The sequence below is a fragment of the Triturus cristatus genome, chromosome 5_2 (assembly GCF_964204655.1).
Source record: "Triturus cristatus chromosome 5_2, aTriCri1.1, whole genome shotgun sequence".
Taxonomy (NCBI): Eukaryota; Metazoa; Chordata; class Amphibia; order Caudata; family Salamandridae; genus Triturus; species Triturus cristatus.
In genome coordinates, this window is record NC_140588.1 from 34925696 (window position 1) to 34951269 (window position 25574).

Here is a 25574-nt window from a genome sequence, read left to right on the forward strand (position 1 = left end):
ACGGGATAGTTTGAAAATTCCTGGTTACGATTTAATAGCCTGTTCTCACCAGACATCCATGGTTAGAGGGGTGGCCATTTTATTGAAACGAGGAGTTGGGGTTTGTAAAAAGGTCCTAGAGGATAGTCTAGGCAGATGGGCGATAATAGAATTAGTGCTCAAGAATAGACCTCTAACCATCTGTACAATATATGGTTCTAATATGGACGACTCTGAAGTTATGAGATACCTAAATCTAGAATTAGCAGCATGGTCTCAACCAATGATTTTGTGTGTGGGGATATAAATATTAGTTTGCCCGGAAACTTTGATTTAACAGGGGCTCAAAAATACTCTGGTAGGAAACCTAAGGTATTTAAGGCCCTTCACACTCTAGTTCAAGGACATGGTCTGATTGATGTCTGGTCTAGGCATAATAAAGATGGGTATACATATTTCTCTGCTCCCCATAATAAATTGGTCCGCTTGGACTATTTTTCATGTCTGATCAGGTGGTAGAGGCATCCTCTATCTCTGTTTACCCAAGAATTTTATCTGACCATAACACACTCATTGCCATATATCCGCTGCCTCGTTTGCCCAGACCCCCCAGGGCATGGACATTTGAAAGAAAACTATTATTGAACCAGGCTTACTTGGAACACATGAGAAAGTGGTTACCAGAATTTTTAAACATTAATAGGAGTACGGCCTCCGATTGCATTGTGTGGGACACACTTAAGGCTGCAGTGCGCGGTGAGACCAAAAGCTTTGCAGCCTTTCAACGTTATATCACCCAGGAGCAGATTAAGAGACGTGTTGAGGAGCTCAGCTCGGCAGAGATGGAACTAATACGGAATATCATTGAAGGCTGCAACATAGAGCAAAGTCAGCAGAAGGTTGCTATAATTAAGGCTAAACTCTTGGAGTTCTTTGGGCTGCTAAGTTCGCTCAATATCGGGCAACGATATATGAGTTTGGTGAAAATTCGGGCAGAATTCTTCCCAAAAGGCTCCAACAGAAAAGCGTGTCAAATCGTATCAGTAGAATTCAGGATCCACAGGGCAATATTCAGGACACCCAAGAGGCTGTCATTGATGTGTTCCAGAAGTTCTATATCTCGCTTTATATGGACGATAAGGTCAATTCTCCAACTCGACCTATGTTTGAAGGCTTTTTTCAAAATATCAACACCTTAACAGTTACAATGGGTCAAAATGAGGTTCTTTCCGCCCCAATTACCTGGGAGGAGGTTGCGCTGGCAATAAAATCTTTGGCTAACGGGAAGGCCGCCGGCCCTGACGTTATCCCTTTAGAATTTTACAGGGTATTTAGCACTGAGATCTCCCAGGATATTTTGTCAATTTTTAGGGGAGCACAGATGGGAACCATCCCGAATTCCTGGTCCCAAACTACTATTGTCCTTTTTCAGAAAAAAGACAAGCCTCAACTAAACCCTTCATCTTATCGACCTATTTCTTTGATCAATACTGACAGCAAAATCTATTCAAAAATGTTATCTTCCAGACTGGCGGCGGTTATTACCCCGCTAGTCTCTATACGGCAGCAAGGGTTCATCCCGGGTAGGGATACAGTCGATCACGTTCGCCGAGTCATTGCCCAATTGGATTGTGCCAAGGCCACCGGTGCTCCCCTCGAGTGATCCTGTTAGACGCCGAGAAGGCGTTTGACAGGGTCTCCTGGGGGTTTTTATGGGCAGTGCTTCGTTGGAAAGGCTTCAGTACCGAATTTATTCAGGCTGTCAAGTAATTGTATATCTCTCCAGCTGCAGTACTTCGCATTTCTGGTCAGCAATCAGGGTCTTTTGATATTAGTAGGGGTACAAGGCAGGGGTGTCCTTGCTCACCCCTGCTTTTTGCTTTGTATATCGACCCTTTTCTTAGTAAAATCGAAAGGGATCCAAATATTTGGCCGATTAAGATCGAAACTACTGAATACAAGACATTAGCCTATGCTGACGACATAGTTGTCTTAACTACCGATGTTAGCTCTGCATTTCCAGCTTTAACAACTCTTGCTGAACAATTTGGCTATTTATCAGGTTACAAGTTGAATGTTTTAAAAACGCAGGTAGTCCAATCAACCGCTATGTGTCCCTCTGCTGTTCCTGTGGTATCAGAAGCAATATATTTAGGGGTTAAAATTACCGCTTCTGTTGATAACATTTCCGACCTGAATATTCTTCCAGTGATAGAGTCGGTCAATATTAAGCTCGAAAGGTTAGACCATCTGCACCTTCCTTTAAACGGCTGCTGCAATGTACTCAAGATGTTGGTCCTCCCAAAATTTCTCTATCTCTTTAGAACTATCCCCCTAGAGCTCTCGCAAAAGAGTATCGCTAAGGCTGAAAGGATCTGCTATAGCTTTCTCTGGGGGTATCGTCGCTCACGAAGGGCAGCCAAGTGGATGTGTCTTCCTAGGGATCGTGGAGGGTGGGCGGTCCCCAATCTTTTATTATACTATTGGTCTGCTATGCTCCAACATCTAGGTTTACCGCTGCTGGGAGATAGGGCAGAGGTTCCGCTCTCTAATAGACTGACAATCTATGAGATAGGCTTGTATTTTGGAGCCAAGTTATTTTAAGAGAACTAGGTTCAAAGTTATAGCTACCATGTTTTCAGTTTGGCGGAAAATTCGCCATAAATGGTCAATTTTGAATATTAATTTTTATACGCCTATTAAAGCTGCCCGGCTTCTTCCCTCTAATTTTTCAGGACCAGGTTATTTTTAGGTGGCAGTTACTAGGCATGAATTGTATAGGTGATCTAAGTTCTGGTGGGCAAATGGCCTCTTTTTCTCTCTTAAAGGACAAGTTCCATTTAAATACTCATGACTTTTTCAAATACCTTCAGATCAGAAGCTTTATTGATAAATACTTACATGAAACACCTGCAGTGTTTGAAAGGGTCATTATATTTGAGCTAATTCAAAGAAGGGCTAGAATTGGGATAATATATCAACATATGTTATCCGGTTTACCAGATGACATTGATCTTCAAAATTCTAAGTGGGAGACTAAACTCGGCAAGACCGGGGTGGACATAAGGTCAGCATTAGATCTTGCAAGCTATGTCTTAGTTTGTGGCAGCTTACGGACTCAAAGCTTTATGGCAATCTTTGACCTATATTACACACCGGCAAAAATTGCAAAGTGAGGGGCACGGAAGGGTGATTCCTGTTCTAGGTGTGGCCTTCAGGCTGCAGATGCTATTCATATGTTTCATTCCTGTCCGAATTTGAGGGAATTTCTCCATGTCGAGTGCTTCTTAAACTTGGTGCTCAATATCCCAGTCATTATTTCTCCAGAGTTGGTAATAATGGGGTGTGTCGACATTGAGCTATCTGAAAGAACGACTTATCTCTCTGCATTTTTGTTTATAGCCATGTCTATGATTCGGTTATGCATTACCTCTCAATGGCTAAGCCCTGAAGCCCCCACGTTCTTTAATTGGAGAGCCAGGATTCTGGCTCTGTTCAATCTGGAGTCAGCAGTGTCCTTATTAAGGGGAAGAACGAGGCGGGAGTTCGCTAGTAAGATCTGGCTCCCCTTAGAGGAATGGTCAAAGCAATGATCCCCTACTATTGATAAATAATTTTACGTGGAATTTTTCCACTTCTTGGAGGATCTCTCACTTTATTTCTTATTCTCTCTGGTCTAAGAAAGTGTATAAATATTAGTTAATTATGTTTGATGCTCTCATTCCCTAACTGTACTCCCGCATGTCTTTATCTATGTTTATATTTTCCTATGTTAGCTGGATTTTTTTTGGTACGGTAATTATTGTGACATGCTCTTGCCTCTCCATAAAATATATATATTTTTTTAAATGAGATAGGGGAGCAGAAAGAGAGAGTCAACTTGTTTCTTTGCAAACCATGCCACAAATTTGCCCCAACGGCATGCGTACACAGTCTTTGCGGAGGGACGCCAGGCTGCCAAAATAGCATTGCAGACTTTGCACGAAAGGTCGAAAGCTGTCAACTGTCGCCACTCAATATCCACACAAGAAGGCAGAGAGTTGACAAGTTTGGGTAGAGACCCCTCCCCTGCTGCAGTGACAGAAGATCCTCCCGAAGGGGCAGCTTGATTGGAGGCCATCGGTCGATGGTCATGGTCATGGTCAACAACTGGGGATAAAACTCTCTGTGTCCAAACAAGGGCCACAAGAGTGACTTGGGCCCAGTCGTTCCTCATCTTCTTGAGAACTCTGGGCAGGAGTGGTATGGGCAGAAAGGCATACAGGAGGCCGGAGATCCACTTGAGATGAAAAGCATTTCCAAGTGAGAGCCGCCTTGGAAAGTTCCGCAAGCAGAACTACTGACATTGTGTGTTCTCAGTGGTGAACAGATCTAACCAAGGTTCATCCCACTGCTGAAAGAGACCTTGCACCACCTCCAGATGGAGATGTCATTCATGATACGCTGGGCATCTTCAGCTGAGTTTGTCTGCTCTGGCGTTCAGAGAACCCGCCAGATGTTGAACTTCCAGGGAAATGCCCTGCTGTTCCAACCATGTCCAGAGATGCAGAGCCTCTTGACTAAGGGTCCACAACCCCAGACCGCCCTGCTTGTTGCAGTACCACATGACGGTGGTGTTGTCCATGAATACCTGCACTAGCCTTCCCTGGATGGAAGGCCAAACAGATCGCTCGAAGCTCCAACAGGTTGGTGTGGAGTCTGGATTCCCCTGGAGACCAGAGACTCCTGATTTCCACCTCTCCGAGATGGCTGCCCTAGCCCAAGAGTGACATATCTGTCACTACTGTGAGATCTGGTTGAGGAAGAAGAGGAGTATGCTGCTGACCCAAATGCAGTTTGCTAACCACCACTGCAGCCTTTCACAGTTCCTTCCGAAATCTGGACCATGTCGGAGAGATTCCCCTGATTCTGCACCCACTGGAACCTCAGACTCACCAAGATGCAGGAGGCCCTGAGGCCCAGCAGCCTCAGTGTCAGTCTCACAGAAATCCAGGACAGAGGCTGAAACATTAGTATCATAGCCATATATCCTGGAGTCGTCGTCCAGAATACCTCCAATGAAAGGCAACATCTGAGAGGGCGTTAGGTGTGGCTTTGGCACGTTGATAGTTAACCCCAGCGAATGCAGGAGCTCCGCCATTGCCTGGAGATGGGAGACAATAGCCTGGGGCGAGCCCGCCTTCTACAGCCATTCATCAAGATAGGTGACAACTGTCACCCCCGATCTCAGGAGATGAGCTGCAATCACCAACATCACCTTGGTGAACAACCAAGTGGTGCTAGTACGGCCAAAATGGAGCACAGTGAACCGAAAGTGCTAGTGGCCCACCATGAACTGCAGGTAACAGCTGTGGGCAGCCAGGACTGCAATATGGAACTATGCGTCACACAAGTCCAATGCTACCATCCAATCTCCTGAGTCCAGGAGAGAAACGACCTGAGCTTGAGTGAGCAGTTTGAACATCTCCTTCTTGAGAAAGAAGCTAACAGATCACAGGTCTAAGATAGGACGAGGGCCACCATCCTTCATGGGCACTAGAAAGAAGAGGAAATAACAACCACGACCCACTTCTAGTGTCGGCACCATCTCTATTGTTCCTTTGGCCAAAAGAGCCGTCACTTCTTGGCAGAGAAGAAGATGGGGGTCCTCTGTCAGCCTGTTGTAAGTACGTAATTTGGAGGTAGGGGTAGTCTTGAAGGGGAGGGAGTAGCCTCTTCAGACAATCTGCAAAACCCATCGGTCTGATGTTATGGACTGCCAGCGGCAGAGGTGATGGCGAATCCTGCTGCCCACTGGGTGCCGATGATAGTAAGTGGGCATACTAGGAGAGTTTGGAGGTTACGGCTGATGGGGGGGGGTGTGAACTGACCAGACCGCTGGCCAACCAACCCATGGGCCAGTAGGAGCCGCATGTGCGGCCACGCAAAGGCTGGAAAGCTTGTGTGCCACCGTGGCTGGATGGGTAAGGATGCAGCTGTATGCCCCTTCTGTGGCCACAAAAGGAGTGAAAGGAAGATTGAGGGGGACAAGACGCCATGGAATGGCCCAAGGGCCTAGCCATAACCATACAGTCCTTAAAGCGCTACAGTGCCAAATCCATCTCGTCTCTGAAGAGACGGGAGCCATCAAAGGGCATGTCCATGAGTGTTGTCTGGACATCCCCAGAAAAACCAGTAGTCCTCAACCAGAAGTGGCGTCTCAGAGCTGCGGTCAATGAAACTGCTATGCTGAGTGAGTCAGTGGTTTCTAGTCCACAGCGAATGGTGAACTTAGCTGCGTCCCTCCCATCAGCAACAGCCTTGGAGGTCACAGACTGGGCCGCTTCCAGAAACGTTGGCAGCACCTGTGCAACCATGTCGCACAGAACATGAGAGTAGCGGGCCAAAAGACATGCAGTGTTTACTGACCGCCATGCCAAGCCGGCGGAAGAAAATATTTTCTTGCCAAAATTATCCATCTTCTTGGATTCCCGATCCGGCGGAGCTGTAGGGAATGCGCCAGGGTCTGCATGTAAGGTGGAGGCTTGGACCACCAAGCACTCTGGGCTGGGGTGTAGGGTGAGGAAGATAGGGTTGCCTTCAACGGGGTGGTGGCGGTTGGCAATAGTCCTGTTCACAGGAGCCCCTGTGCTGGGGTTGGGCCAAGTCCCAAGCAGGACGTCAGTAAGTGCCTCATTGAAAGGGAGGAGCAGTTCTGATAGGGACACCCCCTGCTGAAGCGCTTCTGAAAGATGTTAGTCTTGACTGCCATTGAGTGCAAATTAAGGTCCAGGACCTCAGCAACCCATCACACCACCATAAAAAATGAAGCTCCCTCCTCCATAGCCACGGTAGGGGTAGAAAGCATAACAGCATCTGGAGAGGTGTCCAGTCCACTGGCTTCACCCAGATCCTCACACCCGTCCACAGGATCTTCATAAAACTGGTACTCTACAGGCCACAGTGGCCCTTCCCAGTCCTCCCAGAGTCCTAGTCCGTAAGAATAGGGCTCAGGCTCCGGCCTGGATGACATGGCTCCAGTCTGTGTCCGATGACTCCCCCTTAGGCTCCATGTCGAAGTCAGGGATGGAGATGGTGCCGCTGGTGGGCGCCGCCGGGAGCATCGGCCTCTCCCGGGGAAGGTCGGGATGGTACGATCAGCATCGATCCCGATACATCTGTGGATCCCTGGGGCCGGACTGGCTCCAGATCCGCCTGCATGTATCCAGAGGGGGCCCCTTCCTAACCAGCAGGGCTCAAACGCTCGCCGGCGGGACCGGGCTGCCCAAATATGAGGTGCATATCCTCAAAAAATGTATGGAGCAGACCCAAATGCTGGCTCAACCGCTGAGCCATGCCTTGAGTAACAACGCTCCCTCGACTCGTCGACTGATGAACGATTCGGAACCGGAGCACACTGACTTCTTATTTTTCTTATGCTTCGACTTACACAAGTGGATAGACTTACCCCAGTGGCTCGACGACTTTCCTGAGTGGCTCAACGATGACTTCAGGCTCAGCAACTGCTCCCAGGACCTTCCTTTTAACTGGGACCTCGGTCAACACCGTGTCGTGCACCGAGACACTAGGAGCTTGAGGGATCATTCCCTCAAGGCATTCAGGTGCATGGCATGGCAGTTGGGATAGGGCTTCAGGTTGTGGTCCCGCTCAAGGCAGTAAAGGCACACAAGATGCAGGTCCATCACTGACATCTGCCGGTGACAAGCACTGCAGGCTTGAAGCCAGCCTTTCTAGATGACAATTCCTTTCACACCAAGTGGATAGCCTCAAAAGAGTCAATAAAACGTTGAAAAAAACGAGTCAAAAAATGACTTAGGGTAGTTCTTCTTGGAAGTGCGCTGACTGACGTGGAAAAAAAAGAACTGACACCAGCGCGCCTGGGTAGCACCTATATAGGCACAGCGAACATCATTTCAGGCGCGGTTGCTGCCAACAATGCCACACGGAGCCAAACGATGCCACCTGCTGGCACGCAGGGGTACTGCTCACGAAAGATCCAGTCTGGCCCCTGGGGATATTTTTGAGGTAAGGTATCTGCAGCTAGAAGTCTCTATCAGATACGAAAAATACGGATTATTGCTACAAGATAACATCAATGCAGCCATACAAGTTTAAGCAACTAACCTGAGTGCCTATAAGAAGGAAGAGAAGTAGGCTGTGTGACATGTACCTTACAAAATTCTTCTGATGTGACCTGGGGCAGATACAGACCAAACAATTGTCTCAAAGCTTTGCTTGAAAGCATCTGCATGCTAAAACAAGGAACGAACTGATCAAGCATAAAATAGGCAAAATGAATTCCTCTTGGCCAGAAAATAGGAATAACACAAAATGGACTCCATTATTTATTTTTGATGCATTGTCTGGAATTTTCTTTCACTGAAAAATGATTAGTCATGGCACATAAAATACTGCCTCTCACAAAAATAATGCAAACAAGGACATTAGACAAAGTTGAGGAAAGCAGATAATATAAAAACGAATCTAGGAGGCTGCAAGTGTCATGCTCACAAATGCGAGGTATGCTACCACTGCGGGGAGCTCGCCTAAGCACACTGGACTACCAACATCTCAAAGCATCATGGCACACATGAGTAAGAGGAAGAGGGCCACTCTTGATTCATTTTCCTTTTCCTAGCCTTAACACGGAAAGAGCAGAGCCACGTATACTAGAGAAATGGATGTTAGTAATTGGACATGACTCTGCCCCAAACCTACACATATGCCCTCTCAAGGCAGCTCTCCATGCAGCGGCTAGGCTGGTTACTGGGGCGATGAAATACATTCTCATTACACCTCTTGACAGGGACGGCTTTAGGGCAGTGCGACCGGTGCAGTCGCACTGGGCGCTTGCCTCATGGGGGGGCTGTGTTTAGCAATACCTTGTGATTGGAGAGATGAGGGGCTCTTTTGCACCGTGGTAGTGACAGAATACGAGGAGGCAGTCATGGGGTGTGGGGGCGCCAGAAATAAAAAACGCACCGGGTGCCACCAGTGGTAAAGCCGGCCCTGCCTCTTGATCAGGTGTGCAACGCCCATTGGGCTCAAAGGGCTTCAGCCCCCGCCCCCCCCCCCCCGCCCCCCAACCTCTCCCCTGTGTCGTGTGTGTCAGTCCGGGATGAGACAGCTTCCTGTGCACACACAACCGCACTCGAGTACTTCACAGGTCTTTAAAAGAACATTTACTTGCCAACGAGGCTTTGTTGTGTTTTCACCCCTACTTAGAGCCCCTGCATCTCCACTCTGCATGTACAAATATACGATTTAGTGGATATGCTATAAGGACCTGCACATCGTAAAGTATATGCTGTAATGTAATGAATTATTCATAGCAATTGTATTGGGTGCTAGCATGTAGCCACATACTCATCCACTAAGAGTAATAGTCATCTCAGAGAATACATGATTCCAAAGATGTTAAATTTGTTAAGAAGGCAATGCAGCACACCACAAAAGTAACAAACACCCCTAAATCACTCTTTTCTCCGGGTATAGTCCATTAATTGTAAATTTCATTCAAAGAAAACAATCGATATCCGTTCCTGATATGACTGGATATATTGTATTTATTCAGATGTCCAATTTTCACAGCGCAGCCGACGCGCGTTTCGCCCAACGGGCTTTCTCAAGGCTGCATACATACAAAGAAAGAGAAAAACATAGTATCTAATACTCTGTGTATACAGATATGTAACCAATATTATAATCTATATTGCACCGTACATGTAGGTACAAAACAAATCCATTATTTTAGAAAAGACCCCTAGTAAGGTACAAAAATTAAGAACACGGCTCCAAGGGAAAGTGTCCCCCAAAAAGAATGATCCCCTAGGTCGCGTGATTTGCAGAGAGATAGATGCCAGAAAAACTCCCCAAGTGGACAGAACGTGAGTAAAAGAAAGGAAACAAAAGTGACCTGATCCTGTATTCTAAAACTCATCAAGTAAATCATCCACGTGACACTGATGCAAAAGGTGAGTGTTAATAAAGGTGCTCATATCAAGTACCAAATGGAAACAAAAAGAATACCCGATAAGGTACTCCGGTTAGTAATATTCAAGGTGATAAGGTCTCACCTTGTAAGATTCAATGTTTCGTACGTGTTCAAAGTATGTGGCTTAAAATAAAGCCTGTAAAAAAAAAAAAAAAAAAAAAAAAAAAAAAAAAAAATTAAAAAAAAGGATATATATATCCGTATGTAAATACTAGTCATTTTTACTGTCATGATATCCACTACGTCGTCTATTTACGCATTTGGTATCGCTTACCTAATCTCAACATGTCGGTCAAGTATATTTAATGCGAAGTGCCTCAAGTTAGACACTAACATCGTTTTCGTTGCTGTAGTGCTTGGAACGATGAGTAGGACCAGGATCCGTCCTCTCTAGAGAAATATATAGTAGAAACAAGTATTCACGGAATGCCCCACACATGTCGTTTTTAAAGAAAGAATAAATAGCGCGCGTTTATCCATGATTGAATATTCTGAAATAAGTGAGTTTAATGTAACAGTCTAACTGTGGCCATTGAGTCAATACTTAGTACTTACTCGTCCGTGTTCAGAGTTTATATTGCCATTACGTTTCCCCAACACGTTTAAGAGACCACGTATTACATAGAACACAATGTCGCACCTGTTATGCGAAATGCCTCGTACGTATCATTATCAATTTAAAAAAAGAAGAACCGACTCGAGTCTGAGTGTGAATGCTATTTAAAAAGGAAATACAACAGTGGCCATTATAAACGCGCATGGTGCTGTCTCGTTCATGTCCCAAGTCTAGATTACCGCTAAGTAGAATGGCATGTTCCACAGACATCGTCTTGAAAAAAACACAGTATCACACTCACCTTGCTACTATTACGTGCTCTCCCACAGTTTCTGGGCGTATTGAGATTGAGTCCTTCCCGCCATAGTTTAAATTATACGTAATGCGTAAAGTCATTGAGATAGAAAGTAGACTAAGGTTTTGATAGTCGCAGTTAGTATCCATATAATGGCGGCCATCTTGGGATGGTCGAATGTGTATATTGCGTGTTATTGTGTAATCGTATCCCAAATCTCGTAAAAAGATAGAACTAGTAATCTAAAGCACCATAACTATGTTTTGAAAAGATAACTACAGTGACGTTAAACAGGCGAGAAGTCCTAATGATAGTATAATAGTTATTTAGAGGTTAGAAGTGAAAAGGACAGATCGCAGCAGGTCATGCGGAGTGGGAATCCTGGAGCCGATACATATATGGAATACACTACTATTTAAAGCATATGTGACAAATGATCTTTTGTTACTTTTTAACACATATTTGACAAATGATCTTTTGTTGTTTTTTAACACATATTCGCATTGTGATTATTGAAAACCAAATACACATAAGTTGAATGACATCCCAGGACAAAAAATTATGATTGTCTCTCATGATACATATAGTATGGAATTACAGAAATTCAAACAATTCCTTGTCGATGTTGATACCGTGTTCTACTGCTCTAAGGGAGATAATCCATTTGCATTCATTCTGTCTTAAAATGCTAACTCTATTGCCGCCTCTCTGATGTGGTAGTATTACTTCAAGACCATGAAAAGTTATCCTGATTAGTTCTGTATGATTATGTGAAGTGTTAAAGTGTAAGGCTAACGGATATTGGGCATTGTTGTTTCTAATGGCCCTTAGGTGCTCTTGTATCCGTTCCTTAAGTGGTCTGATGGTGCTGCCCACGTAGATTTTCCCACATATACAGATGATACAGTAAATGACAAATTTTGTGTTGCAGTTAATAAAATCATTGACTGTGTAGATTCTGTCAGAATTGTATTTAAAAGTGGTTGTTTTATTTAGCGCAAAGGGGCAAACACTACAAGTCCCACATTTGAAGAACCCTTTGGGTTTAGCTGGTAACCATGTCCTTTGAGATGTTTTTGAAATGAAACTGGGACATAAAGATTGTCTAAGTGTATTGCCCCTGGCAAAAGTAATGTTGGGTCTAGGTCCCACCGCCTCCAATATCTTTTCATCATCTGTCAATAGGTGCCAGTGTCTTTTAAGGATTTTAAATATTTCAGCACTGGCATTAGAATACGGGGTGATAAATCTGATAAATTTTGTGCTACATGGCCTTTTATTGGTTTTAGTGCGGCCTTTCAACAAATCTGTTCTACTCATTTTGTTAACGGTATTGCGCGCCTTTCGGATAACTGGGGCATTATAGCCTCTGGCCATGAATCTTTTTTCGACTGTATTCAATTCGTCTTCCAGTATTTGTGTATCGCTACAATTTCTTTTTATGCGGATCATCTCCCCCAAAGGGATTGCTTTTATTTGTGAGGGCGGGTGTGCGCTAGTGGCATGCAATACTGCATTACATGCCGTATCCTTTCTAAACGGTCGTGATTTCAGTTTGTCTTTATCTACTACAATTGTGATGTCAAGGAAATTGATATGCGTGGTACTCTCTGTTTTGGTAAAAGTTAGATTAAAAGGATTGTTGTTGAGATACAGAAAAAATTCCTCTAACATTATCTTCGTACCTGACCAAAACATGAGTATGTCATCTATGTAGCGGCCTAGAAATAGAACATTTTCCGTTAGTGCACTAGGGCCCTTTTTCCAAAGATGATTGAGCTCGAAGTAGCCCATATAGAGATTGGCAAACGAGGCCGAAAATTTCACCCCCATTGCCACACCTCTGATTTGACGGTACCAGGTATCATTGTGAATAAAAATGTTGTTTTTCAACACCAATTCTATTAGTTCCAGTATCATGACTGTATGTTCCAAAAATTGTATGGACCTGGATTCCAAAAAGTATTGTGCTGCCAGGATTCCCATATCCATAGGTATACTAGTGTAGAGGGAGCACACATCCAGAGTAACAAGATAGAATTTCTGTAATTCCATACTATATGTATCATGAGAGACAATCATAATTTTTTGTCCTGGGATGTCATTCAACTTATGTGTATTTGATTTTCAATAATCACAATGCGAATATGTGTTAAAAAACAACAAAAGATCATTTGTCAAATATGTGTTAAAAAGTAACAAAAGATCATTTGTCACATATGCTTTAAATAGTAGTGTATTCCATATATGTATCGGCTCCAGGATTCCCACTCCGCATGACCTGCTGCGATCTGTCCTTTTCACTTCTAACCTCTAAATAACTAATATACTATCATTAGGACTTCTCGCCTGTTTAACGTCACTGTAGTTATCTTTTCAAAACATAGTTATGGTGCTTTAGATTACTAGTTCTATCTTTTTACGAGATTTGGGATATGATTACACAATAACACGCAATATACACATTCGACCATCCCAAGATGGCCGCCATTATATGGATACTAACTGCGACTATCAAAACCTTAGTCTACTTTCTATCTCAATGACTTTACGCATTACGTATAATTTAAACTATGGCGGGAAGGACTCAATCTCAATACGCCCAGAAACTGTGGGAGAGCACGTAATAGTAGCAAGGTGAGTGTGATACTGTGTTTTTTTCAAGACGATGTCTGTGGAACATGCCGTTCTACTTAGCGGTAATCTAGACTTGGGACATGAACGAGACAGCACCATGCGCGTTTATAATGGCCACTGTTGTATTTCCTTTTTAAATAGCATTCACACTCAGACTCGAGTCGGTTCTTCTTTTTTTAAATTGACAATGATACGTACGAGGCATTTCGCATAATAGGTGCGACATTGTGTTCTATGTAATACGTGGTCTCTTAAACGTAATGGCAATATAAACTCTGAACACGGACGAGTAACTACTAAGTATTGACTCAATGGCCACAGTTAGACTGTTACATTAAACTCACTTATTTCAGAATATTCAATCATGGATAAACGCGCGCTATTTATTCTTTCTTTAAAAACGACATGTGTGGGGCATTCCGTGAATACTTGTTTCTACTATATATTTCTCTAGAGAGGACGGATCCTGGTCCTACTCATCGTTCCAAGCACTACAGCAACGAAAACGACGTTAGTGTCTAACTTGAGGCACTTCGCATTAAATATACTTGACCGACATGTTGAGATTAGGTAAGCGATACCAAATGCGTAAATAGACGACGTAGTGGATATCATGACAGTAAAAATGACTAGTATTTACATACGGATATATATATCCTTTTTTTTTGTTTGTTTTTTTACAGGCTTTATTTTAAGCCACATACTTTGAACACGTACGAAACATTGAATCTTACAAGGTGAGACCTTATCACCTTGAATATTACTAACCGGAGTACCTTATCGGGTATTCTTTTTGTTTCCATTTGGTACTTGATATGGGCACCTTCATTAACACTCACCTTTTGCATCAGTGTCACGTGGATGATTTACTTGATGAGTTTTAGAATACAGGATCAGGTCACTTTTGTTTCCTTTCTTTTACTCACGTTCTGTCCACTTGGGGAGTTTTTCTGGCATCTATCTCTCTGCAAATCACGCGACCTAGGGGATCATTCTTTTTGGGGGACACTTTCCCTTGGAGCCGTGTTCTTAATTTTTGTACCTTACTAGGGGTCTTTTCTAAAATAATGGATTTGTTTTGTACCTACATGTACGGTGCAATATAGATTATAATATTGGTTACATATCTGTATACACAGAGTATTAGATACTATGTTTTTCTCTTTCTTTGTATGTATGCAGCCTTGAGAAAGCCCGTTGGGCGAAACGCGCGTCGGCTGCGCTGTGAAAATTGGACATCTGAATAAATACAATATATCCAGTCATATCAGGAACGGATATCGATTGTTTTCTTTGAATGAAATTTACAATTAATGGACTATACCCGGAGAAAAGAGTGATTTAGGGGTGTTTGTTACTTTTGTGGTGTGCTGCATTGCCTTCTTAACAAATCTCCACTCTGCATATTGCTGGAAGAATCAGCCCCTCCCGAAATTTTTAGTAGCCCCCCTCAAATTTGGCTCTAGTTGCGCCTCTGCTCTTGATCACACTCAAATGACTTCCGACAAAGCCAAGAAACCTCTTCGAAGTTGTCTGCATCTCATACAAATCTTTCCACCCTGGAACTCTGAACTATCTTGTCGGCAAACTGAACATCTTGGGCAGAAAATGTGCTCAGAACCTACTGTGCTGGAAACTGCAGCTTTCAAGGAAAGTAGCTCAAATAATCGTTCACAGGAAGTGTGACTGTAGTGTGGAACGGCATTCCACCAGGGATTAGAACTTTATCTTTATTTTTAAAAAAAATTACTTTAAAAAAAAAAGAACTGAAGAACATGCAACTCCCAAATCACTTCCTCTGATAAAGAGTCAGACTTAACTAACACTGAATTTGACATATAAGACAATGAGCCAAGTCATTCATCATTTTCACTACGCTTTAAAAACATTACCTTCTTAATTTTCTGCCTTAAGTTTCTCCTCTCAATGTATACTTTGCTGTTACGTGTGCACGATTGACCTCTTTGATGCCTTTCTTTTTACTCAAATTATGTATACCTACATATTCTGTATGAAATCAAATTTGATTTTAAGTACAAATATGTAAGAGTGGTAATTTGATCCTATGTAAAGCACTCTGTTATCTCACAAGGTCTGATTCGTGCTATATAACCCCCAGAAAGAAAGAAAGAAATGTAGCATGCACAAATTCAGAGATGGAAATGCTGCGTCTTTCAAGCTGTACGTAACACTGCTTTTAATGTGTTTTCCTTAAATAACCTCATTCGAATTGTTTTAACCAGTAGATTTTTTCAGTATTTTACCTCTTAGTGGGTTAATTTTTCATGCGGGCCTGCCCTAATACTTCCCTGTGACGTCCCATTTTCTGGGGGTCTTATTAGGTCTCGCCTGAGCCAGCACTTTAGCGCTGCTCTGGCGAGAGCTTTAGAAAGCGGGATTTGGAAATGCAAACTAGTGCTTTTCAGGCCGCCAACTACAGTGCATGTGCGCCGGGCGCGCGCACCATTTGTCAGCCTGCTGATCACTTTCGCGGCCGCTTTGATGTTCTCAGTGAGCCGCGCGGCCACTGAGAACATCAAAGCGGCCGCAAAAGTGATCACCATATGCCAGCCTTCCCTGTGTTGCTTTAGCACTCACCGCCCCCCCACCCCCCCTTCCATGTTACCCGTGTGGCTCACTTTCTCTTTCATGGCCGCGCGGCGTTAATTTCACGGCCGCGCGGCCAATGCTTGTTGAAGTAGATATCTGAGTAAAGCCCTGCTCTTCGAGGTCACTCGCCCTGCGTGCTCTGCTCTCTTAATACGCTCCGAAAGGATGCCCAGCGCCTCTCTGCCTAGTGCGCCTTTTCACCTGCCCGCGGCCCAAACGCAATAACACAATTCGGATTTACAACTGTAATTACGACATCGAGAAGGTGATATTTGCGCCAGAACCGGCTGGTGGCGACCTTTCGTTGCTCCTTGCCGGGGAGACGTTTACAGCATATTTTAATCCGCGGAATCGGGTTAACTCTAAGTGCGAGGTTTAATATTCAAATGTCCAGTTCCTAAAGCGACCCTGTGTTCAGGAGTCAGCTGCTCGCGAGCCTGTCCTCGTGCCAAGAACTCACGCATCCAGCGTATGCAGAGCAGGGGATTTACTTCCCTCTACCGATTACGCGAAGACTTACCCAATCTTGTCCTCAAATTAGGTGTTATGCATCAAAGAACTCCCCCCCACACCCCCCCCCCAGCCCCACATCGGCACCTCAAGCAGGGCTCAGAGTGATCACATCCTCAGCGTTTAAGCTTCCTACTTTTTGCAAAATATTCTTTTTTTTTGTTTAAATCTATACCGCAACTTCTCTCTCCAAAAAATGATTTCCCGGTAAAGATGCCCAAAGTGGCTGGTGAAGAGTTCCAGATTTTTCATCGAAAAAAACATTTCTCAGAAATCTGCATATCGCGTCGAAAACAAACCGAGGGAACCTGCCGAGTGGGTCGGCCATGTATGTCTTTTGTTGTATGATTTCCATGGAGCGGATGTCTTACTGGTAAACATCTCAACTTTTTCAATGAACTGAAAACAGCGCCACTATAAGGATTATTAACCACCACACCTTCAGGTCAAGGGAAAGGCTACTGTGAGTAAACCCATTAAGAATGACTCTACAACTGCAATCTCCAAGCCCCGTGCAACAGCCTCATCTATGGTTTGTTAAAGCGCAAATAGAACAAAGCATCTTGAGCCTGATGTCCTGTTCGAGGGCGACTATGGTGAGAGGATGTAGCCTAACGGCTAGGGCGGTTGATCTCTAATCTTGGGAACCGCTTTCTAGTCTCAGCAATGACGCTCAACATTATGTGATTCTGTGACTGAGGTGCAGTTTAAAACTAGCCTCCTGTTGCCTCTATGAGAGCCTCAACTCCTTCGTAAAGGCTGAACTAAATGTAAAAAGACTTGACTGGAAAGGACAGAGTGCAGTTGCTACTGAAATATATATATATATTTTTAAATCATAATTGCCCCCCTGAAAGAAACCACCCTACATTCAAAAATATTACTCACATTCAGATCTATTTTCAATCGGCTGATTATAGCCACGAAACTACAACTTGTTTTTTTAACACTCCTTTTTACTGTGCTTTTGTTAACTTTGAAATTATGAAAGGCTAGGTAGGCCTACAAAGGATCTGAGCCAATCACTTGAGGGTATGAAGTAAAGCTTGCATCAGGAAGCGGTTAACTCACCTGCTGAAGATAAAAACAGAAATCTGCTCACTTATACTATCTAGCGATACAACTATATGGCATTATTTCCATTCTGACTTGAAGCCTGGTTTCCTGGTGGTTGCACCATTTCACAAGCTTTCCATAAAAGGCAGAGCCTTCTCTGTAGCTGGAATTTGCACCAGGTGTCGGCTCCCCAAGCTAAAAATTGTCCATCTTATCAACTTGAAATTGCTCATAATCGTAATTCTTATTTTCCCCAAATCCTTGGTCCAATCTGCTTGTAATATTGAACAATCTAAGCCGAGTGTTTGACCTCATCTTGCTTCAATCCTAGTTCTAGCACCATGAGATTTCCTATGAGATGCATCGCTTTACAGATGATTTAACTATTCATGCCTGTGTGCATTTCACTATTATGCTAACACAGTTTTACTTATAAGTAGTTTGTAATACAAACTGAAGAAGCTCTGGAAAGAAGAGATGGTAGTGAAAAGCAACATTTACAAACAAGGACAATTAAGTGCATAAAAACAAGTACTTTCTTGCACTGGGTTTTCAGAAATGCATCCTGTGCATTAACACTACAATTCCAAATATGACTACAGTATTATTGGTCATATTTAATAACATATTATTTTCCAACATAAGATATTTATTTCCATCCCGTGTCACTCAAGTTCCTCATGCACATAAAACAGAAAGGAACATTTAAAAAACTTACTCAGACATTCTGTTGTCCTCAATATGGCGATGCAATGATATCCTGTCGCTGAGAAAAATATTAATTGCATATTTCTCAACACTGTCCTCTTCCATCTTCTTTTCCTCTGCGGTAAGCTGAAGGCCGCCCGCTTTGCCCCACTCCCCTGGTGCACTTCTGTCAGCTGGTGGTTTGGCATAGACTGGGCGAGCGAGTTCTTCGTTCTTTTCCTCAGCGTTGGAAAATTGCCTCTCCGATCTTCTCTTAGTGGTGGGAGTATTGCCCAGGGGGTCACGGAGAGAGGAATTAGACATTTCTACGATGAAGTAGGTAATCATAAGCAAGCTGATCAGCATGCAGCTCTTGGAAACCCAAGACCATCTTCTAAATTGAATTTTCATTGTCTTCTTAAAATGCCGCGTGAAGTACGTAGATGGATTACCTGCAAGTTATCAAAGTGAATTATTGGCCACTTTGCATTCATAGATGATATACAAGCATTTCAAACTCCATAAACGGTCCCCATTCCATGAGTCCTAAGCAATGGCCTGTTCGGGGTTTATGGATTCTAACATTGCAGTCCTCAAACACCGATTTATAATAGTATCAAACTGCCAACATGTTACAGTTGGATACAATTTACCCAGTCACAACTGCTCACCTGTGTTATCTCCCCTAGACGGATGGAAGGAAACTCACCTTGCAGGGATGTGTGCTGGGAACCAGAGCACACATGTTAAAGGTGATGCAGCACGTTCATGGCCACTCTGCTGTTATTTATATCTGCAGTCTAACTAGAACCAGCAAACCTCTGTGAGCTTGGGGTGTGCGCCCATATTTGAATTTCATTTGTAACTGTCAGACACAAAGCCTCGTGCCACCCACAGGACATGCACCAGACGTGCTCAGTCCAGCTATAAAACCTAGCATGGTGGAGCAGGCAGAACTGGGCAGTGGATATGAACGGTCTCATCATATGCATCCTTATTTTTAGAGTTAACTGCTACATTTTATAGAGGGTGCAGCGTATCGTATGCCTTTACAAAGCTGCATGATATTATAATATAGACAATGCTAAAGAAGCATGTAAATGATTATAACTAGCATTGGCAATGCCAATAGGTCTGGCTTATGAACGAAAGTGCCTTTAGTGTCCGGGATGGGTTTTGGCACCCGATAAGTCCTCATACATGCATCTTTGCACTCGTTCATCCATTCATCAACCCACTGACTGGTTCGTGCTTTGAGTCTCTGACACAACCACAATAAAACGCACACAAACTCAACAATGTATGCAGGATATAGTAAAAGAATACAAGGAGAAAAAAGAAAACATGCGGCGGTCAAAACACGGCAGGCAAATGCTGGCAATAACAAACTATTAGCATTTATATATTTGTAAAGGACGAAATCTTATAAAAGCAGTCTGAGTCGGGCCGCCATGATTCTGTTATACAAAATGCATTGACCAGCACCAATGAACATTTTAAAAACAAAAAGAGTCTGTGAGTCAGACCTCCATTAGTGTGCAATTACCCAAAAAGTGTGTCCTGGCACTGACAGGGAGAGGGAAGGGTCACAACTGCCTGGAGAATGAGCTAGAAAAGCAAGGTTTTGTACTTTCTTTTGGGACATGAGGTGATTATAAAGGTGCTTAAGATCGGAGGGAAGCTTGTTCCAGAGAGTCGTGAGCTAAGAAAGGGAATGTCCTCCTTCGCTTACCCCTGCGGATGGTAGGGATCTGTTGCAGTCTTCAAGAAGATCTAAAGTGGCGAGTACGCAGTTAGAAATTGAAAATGTTTCTCCCATAGGAGCGTCCAGAACCATTATTTGCTCTGTGTTCTATGCAGAGTGCTTTCAAGGCTGCTCGTGTCTTGATGGAAAGTCTCAATGTAAAGTTTTTAGGTCATTAGGCACCAAGGTTGTAGTATGCAGTTTAAGAATGAGACAAGCTGCCACATTTTGCACACCACTTGAACACAATGAAGAAGGCGATCCAGTAAGCCCAGATATAATGCATTACCATAGCCCACTTTCGACATGATTAGAGAATGTACTACGGTATGTCTTAACGAGTAATGAAGAGGGAGAATTTTTTTAGCCTGCTCAGTGATGTGAAGCAAGTACCAGCTGCCATTGTCACTTGATTCTTGAAAGTACATTTTGTGCCCATCAAGTAACCCAAGATTCTTTGCAAATGTTACTGGACAGGAAGTGATGCCTGACTTTGGAGGCCACCAGTCTGGTGACGATGGGATGGTGCAATGCCCAAAGAGGACGGCCTCAATTTTTTCACCGTTTAGGTTGAGATAGTTGGACATTCACTTCACATTCACTTATCAAATGCACTCATGGAGATTTTATAGATGAAATTAGTCTGAGTTGGATCTTCCAAATAGGAAACAATGATTGGCACGTATCGTCTTTCTACAATATAATCTCAAATCCAAATTACCAAACCAGGGGAGCCAATGGAAGAAAATAAATATTAAATAAGGTGGAGGCTGATGGAGGTACCTTGAGTAACCCCGCAATGGACTGTGTTAGAGTTAGACAAAAATGGGGATAGGTGCACCCATTAAGATTGTGAACACAGAAATGAGGCAAGCCATTTCAAAGCATTGTAGCAGATACCAGTTCTGAAGAGACTGTGCAATTGGGTAACATGAGATACGGTGTCAAAAGATGATTAGAGGTCTAACAATATCAGAAGGGATGGAAGTCCTTGATTTTGGATAGACTTTATGCGCTACGTGGCTGACACCAAGGCTGTTTCGTTGCTGTGCAGTTGCCTGACGCATGTTTGTGATGGATAAAATATGTTGCTGGTTTCTACGTAGGTGGAGATCTGCTTATTGATCGCCTTTTCTAAAATACTGGAAGGGAATGGAAGCAGAGAAACAGGTTGATGATTACTAAGTATGCTGGAACTCTCAGAAGATTTTTTTTTTAACAGCGATACGATGTGGGCCTGTTTCCACTGATCAGCAGTGGCCAAAGATAATGAGAGATTACACAGCCAAGTGAGGTGAGGTAGAATGATCTCAGAACCCAGGGAAAAGATGTGGGGCAGACATGGGTCACTGGGTGAACCCGATTTAATAGAAGGCATAATTTATGTGTATTTCCTCAATGGAGAGCGACAAGAAATTGGCAATATGAATGCTGTCCGGAAGATTGCACTAATGCTGCGAGGGTGTCCTGTTTGGGGCATTGGGTGGGGGGAGTTTTTTGGAGCTCTGAGATTTTATTAGTGAAGAATTTGGACAGATTTAAGCGGAACTTGTGAGTACAAGGGATCATGCTGATACATGTTTGTGGTTGCATGAAATCCTTGGCAATGAGGTAGATATCGCTAACAGGATTGGACAATGATTCTATTTTACTAGTATAAAGGCTTATTAATGTTATGAATTAGCTTGTGGTAGTCTTTTTAAGAATGATTTCTACTGTAATTGTGCCTCAGTAGAGTAGAAAGTAGTTGCAATGCCAAAAACGTTGTCTCTTACAATGGATCTTAGCCAGACGTAGTTCTCAGTTGAACCAGGGCGCCGATGGGTGCTCACAATGGCATTGATGGATTTTGAGGGGCATAATACCATAAACTGTGGAATTTGGAGAATTGCTAAAACTTCTGACTGGTGTAAGAAGGTCCGTAGTGAACTCGATGGGAATGGGTATGAGAGATTCCTTGAAGTAAGAATCACTAATTTTGGACCAGTTTAGGCCTCGCCTGGTGGTGCAAATGTGGTTAGCCCCTGTCAAGGGGTTCATAATAAAGGCAAGTGAAAGGAAACTATGACGTGATCCATCAAGATTAAATGGGAAGGGACGCTGGGCTAAAACTAATATAAAAGAATAATAAAACTAAACCAGACCATAGATGGAGGAAGAAGGGAGACTGTGTTCAGGTCCTGTCCCAAAGAGTTTTTGAGGCATCCACTAACTTTTAGCATGTGTCAAGTAGATCAGGATCAGTGATCATGGATATACAAAGGGTGCTTGTGCGAACTGTGTGGGTCATGTAAACAACTTGTGTAAGTCAATGTAGTGAATATCAATTTTCCATTGGTGAATTACATGTGTATGTTGGTGCTCTCTCTCTCTGAAAGAGGTAAGAGCTGTGTTTTAATCGGACAATCATAAATAGAACTGCGTAAATAATGTAGAGTGCATTGAGCAAACAACATTATTGTACATTGTGTGTAAATAGTTGAGTGTGAACATTTTGTGTACATTTGAGTTAAAGGGGATTTTATGAATGTGAAAGGGATTCATATATGGGGTACAAAGGAGAATGAGAATGGAGTCTTAAATGTTGGTTGTGTCAATAGTGTTAGAGTATGACTGAATTTTGTCAGTATGTGACTAATATATGCTACTGGTGTAAGTGAATGTGTGTGCTTGTGAGTGTGTGCGTGTGTGCTGGCACTTGTCTCTCCCCTTCTTCATCTCTCTCCCCCGAACTGTTGAATTCAGTACTGTGTACAGGATCCCAGCAGCATGATTTGCTTCTAAGCAGGGCTCAATAGTGTATAAACAGAGGGAATTATCTGTAGAAATCCCCATTTTTGCAAAGTGACCCCTTCTTGGGTGGTTACCTCCAATTCTTCATTGTTATGGTACTTACCTGTTGGTAATCTTGAATTTTAATACTGGGACACTGCTAACCAGTGCCTAGTGTATGAGTTCAGACCTGTAAAACATGTTGAAATTGGCTTGAACCCTGATTGGCACATTTACCTTTCCTATAAGGCATAGTATATGGTGCAGAAATACCCTTGTGGCATGGAAAGTTAAAGACACTTGTGGAATTCAGCACATATTGTGCCATCCACCGGGGGCACCGTGGCTTCAGTTCTACCATTTGTAGCCTCACTGCAATAGCGTTAACCCTGCTGCCTAGACCGGTCTGAATAACACTTTGGACAGGTAGGACTACCTGATTTTAAATATTAAATAAGTCATCTCTAAGCGCCCCTTATTAGACAAGTACAGTGCATAATATGAAAGAGTTGAACATGTGTGGCATTAGAAATAGCATGTTTCCCCAGTGACTAGACCCAAAACGACATTGTCACTGCTCAGGCTGTAGATGGCACATAGGCACATAGGAGAGATCAACGAATATGTATCATAATCTGTAATCTACAACTTTTGGCCCGTACCAGCTACAGACTCCATTCAAAGATTTATTTTTATATTTAATAAAAATCCAAAGTCGCATTTTTATTACATATAAGAGAAAAGTAACTTTTAGAAAGTTACTTTTACTTTGTCTGGAGCTGCTATTGTCAGACAATCAATCCCTTGCCTAACTGTAAAGATACCTAGACAGAATAGGCGCTATCTGGCTCAATACCCTCACTAGCTGAAACGACGCCCACATGCCTGGTTCCTGCGGCAGAGGTTCGTGCACCTGTTGACCTCGGCTAAAGAGACACTCACTCAACATGGCGGCTGCCATGTTGAGAGCGGTTAGCCTTCTAGTCTTTTAATTCGTTCTCATCTGTCAGCGTTTATGTGGAGCGCGAGGGGTTGAAGTCCTCGCACTTCAAATGACCTCCTGTAGAGAGAGCAGTGTTCCGTAGCGTGCCTTCTCTGAGGAGAATTTCAAGTCTTTTTTGTGGCGCCTGCCTGGTATTGGGGGCGCTTACTCTCTGTTAGGCTCCGTTGTTCGGAGCGGTGTGCACATCAATTTTTGTCTGTCGGCTGAGACTAGTGTCTCGTAGTTCGTTACCTCACAAGTTGTTCCTGTGGCATTCGGAGGAGACAACGAAGAAGACTCTTCATCACTCTCAAAGGACAGTAAGAATTTGGATAAGAATCTAGAGAAATGGTTGACTATCAATTATTTAAGACTTCCCTCAAAAGTGAAGTGTTCATTGATCATTCGAAGACCCTTCATGCTTCATATCTACTAGACCAAGAAAACATCAGAGATGAATGTTTATTCAGTCAAAACTATCACCAGAGAGGGGCTAGCCTATGTAGGATTCAGGTAGCGAATACAGATAAATGGAAAAGCATAATAGACATAGGTTAGTTAGGTAGGTTGTATTAATCTTATGTTTTTGTCGTTTTTAATTAAACTGCAGACTTCCACCGTAATTCTCAGAATACCTGACCAACAATAGGTGTTGAGGGAAACTCAAGGCTGGTTGCTGAATCTGGAGACGGTCTCTCTTTTCTCCCCATTTCCCTTCTTCCCTGGTGGATACTAGAGACAGATTTTTTCTATTCCTAGTCTGTGTTGGTACTCGCTGGGAGGATCTGGGGAACTGGTTTCTGCTCCTGTGGAATTATCAGCATTCAAGACCTTCTGACAGCTATAGGCTAATTTGCATTTGCTCTCTAGCAACTGCCCAGAAGGTGCTTGCCTGAAATAGGTGTTAAAGAGGTGTAAAAACTGCTCCCAGGGCAGAGACAATCTTCTGGGAGTGGGGGGCTGTTTCCATCCCCTGGCAGGAATCCCACCTGGGACTTAATTTACTTCAAAGGCAAGTAAATGTTAGGGAAAACCTGGAAAGACACCAGCTTTTGCCCACTTTGTCAGGCTGGCACCAAACCAAGAGTAAGGAACGTTACTCTCAGAACCGGTTTTGAGTGACCACAGAAGAGGGGACCGCTGTTTCCCCTGCTCACACCTCTGGGTGGACAGACAGGCTCTGCACAAGGAAAAAATGGTTTCCCCATCTTGCATTTTGAGAGTGAGGGGCACTGTGGGATTGTTTGCAGTAAAGCAAACACAAACTACTGAAAACGTGGTTAGTGTTGTCCCTGGGAACTTTTACTCTTGGTTAGAGAGTACCCCAGAGTCCCGCCACCAACAGACTCTTGAACCCTACAAAGCTTGACCCTCATCCAGCCTTCCTCAGAACACTTTCTAGTCCTGCAGAATATCAGAAGAGGACTAGCCCCGCTGTCTGTGACATGAGAGGAGCCCTGAAGGCCTAGACATGCTCCCTCTTGTACCCAGGTGAAAGAAAGGGACTCCACAAGTCAGTTGGCTAAGCTCCTGTATGGCTCCAGGGATACAACAAAGAATAACAGGCCTTTTCCTGGAAATACCCAGCTGACTAGAGCCAATTGGACCTGGACTGAAATTTGCTGCTGGTCTCGGCCAGACACTTTGAGAGTCTCTAAGTACCCTTCCCTGATGTCCTGGGGGCCTAAGAGGTGCACTCCTGATGTTGGTTGGGTGCCAGAAGAAAGTTTGTAAACTTTTTAAAACGTTTCC

The 25574-nt window shown here is 43.5% G+C and overlaps 1 protein-coding gene across 1 annotated transcript in view; it reads right to left on the minus strand.

The window, feature by feature from the left end:
• The window catches only part of GALNT4 (polypeptide N-acetylgalactosaminyltransferase 4), a 755766-nt gene that overhangs the window by 475024 nt on the left and 255168 nt on the right, over positions 1-25574 (minus strand). The window contains exon 3 of the mRNA XM_085606793.1: positions 18356-18776. Within this exon, the coding sequence (XP_085462919.1) occupies positions 18356-18735 (380 nt within the window). The 5' untranslated portion in view covers positions 18736-18776. The remainder of the gene's footprint in view (positions 1-18355; positions 18777-25574) is intronic.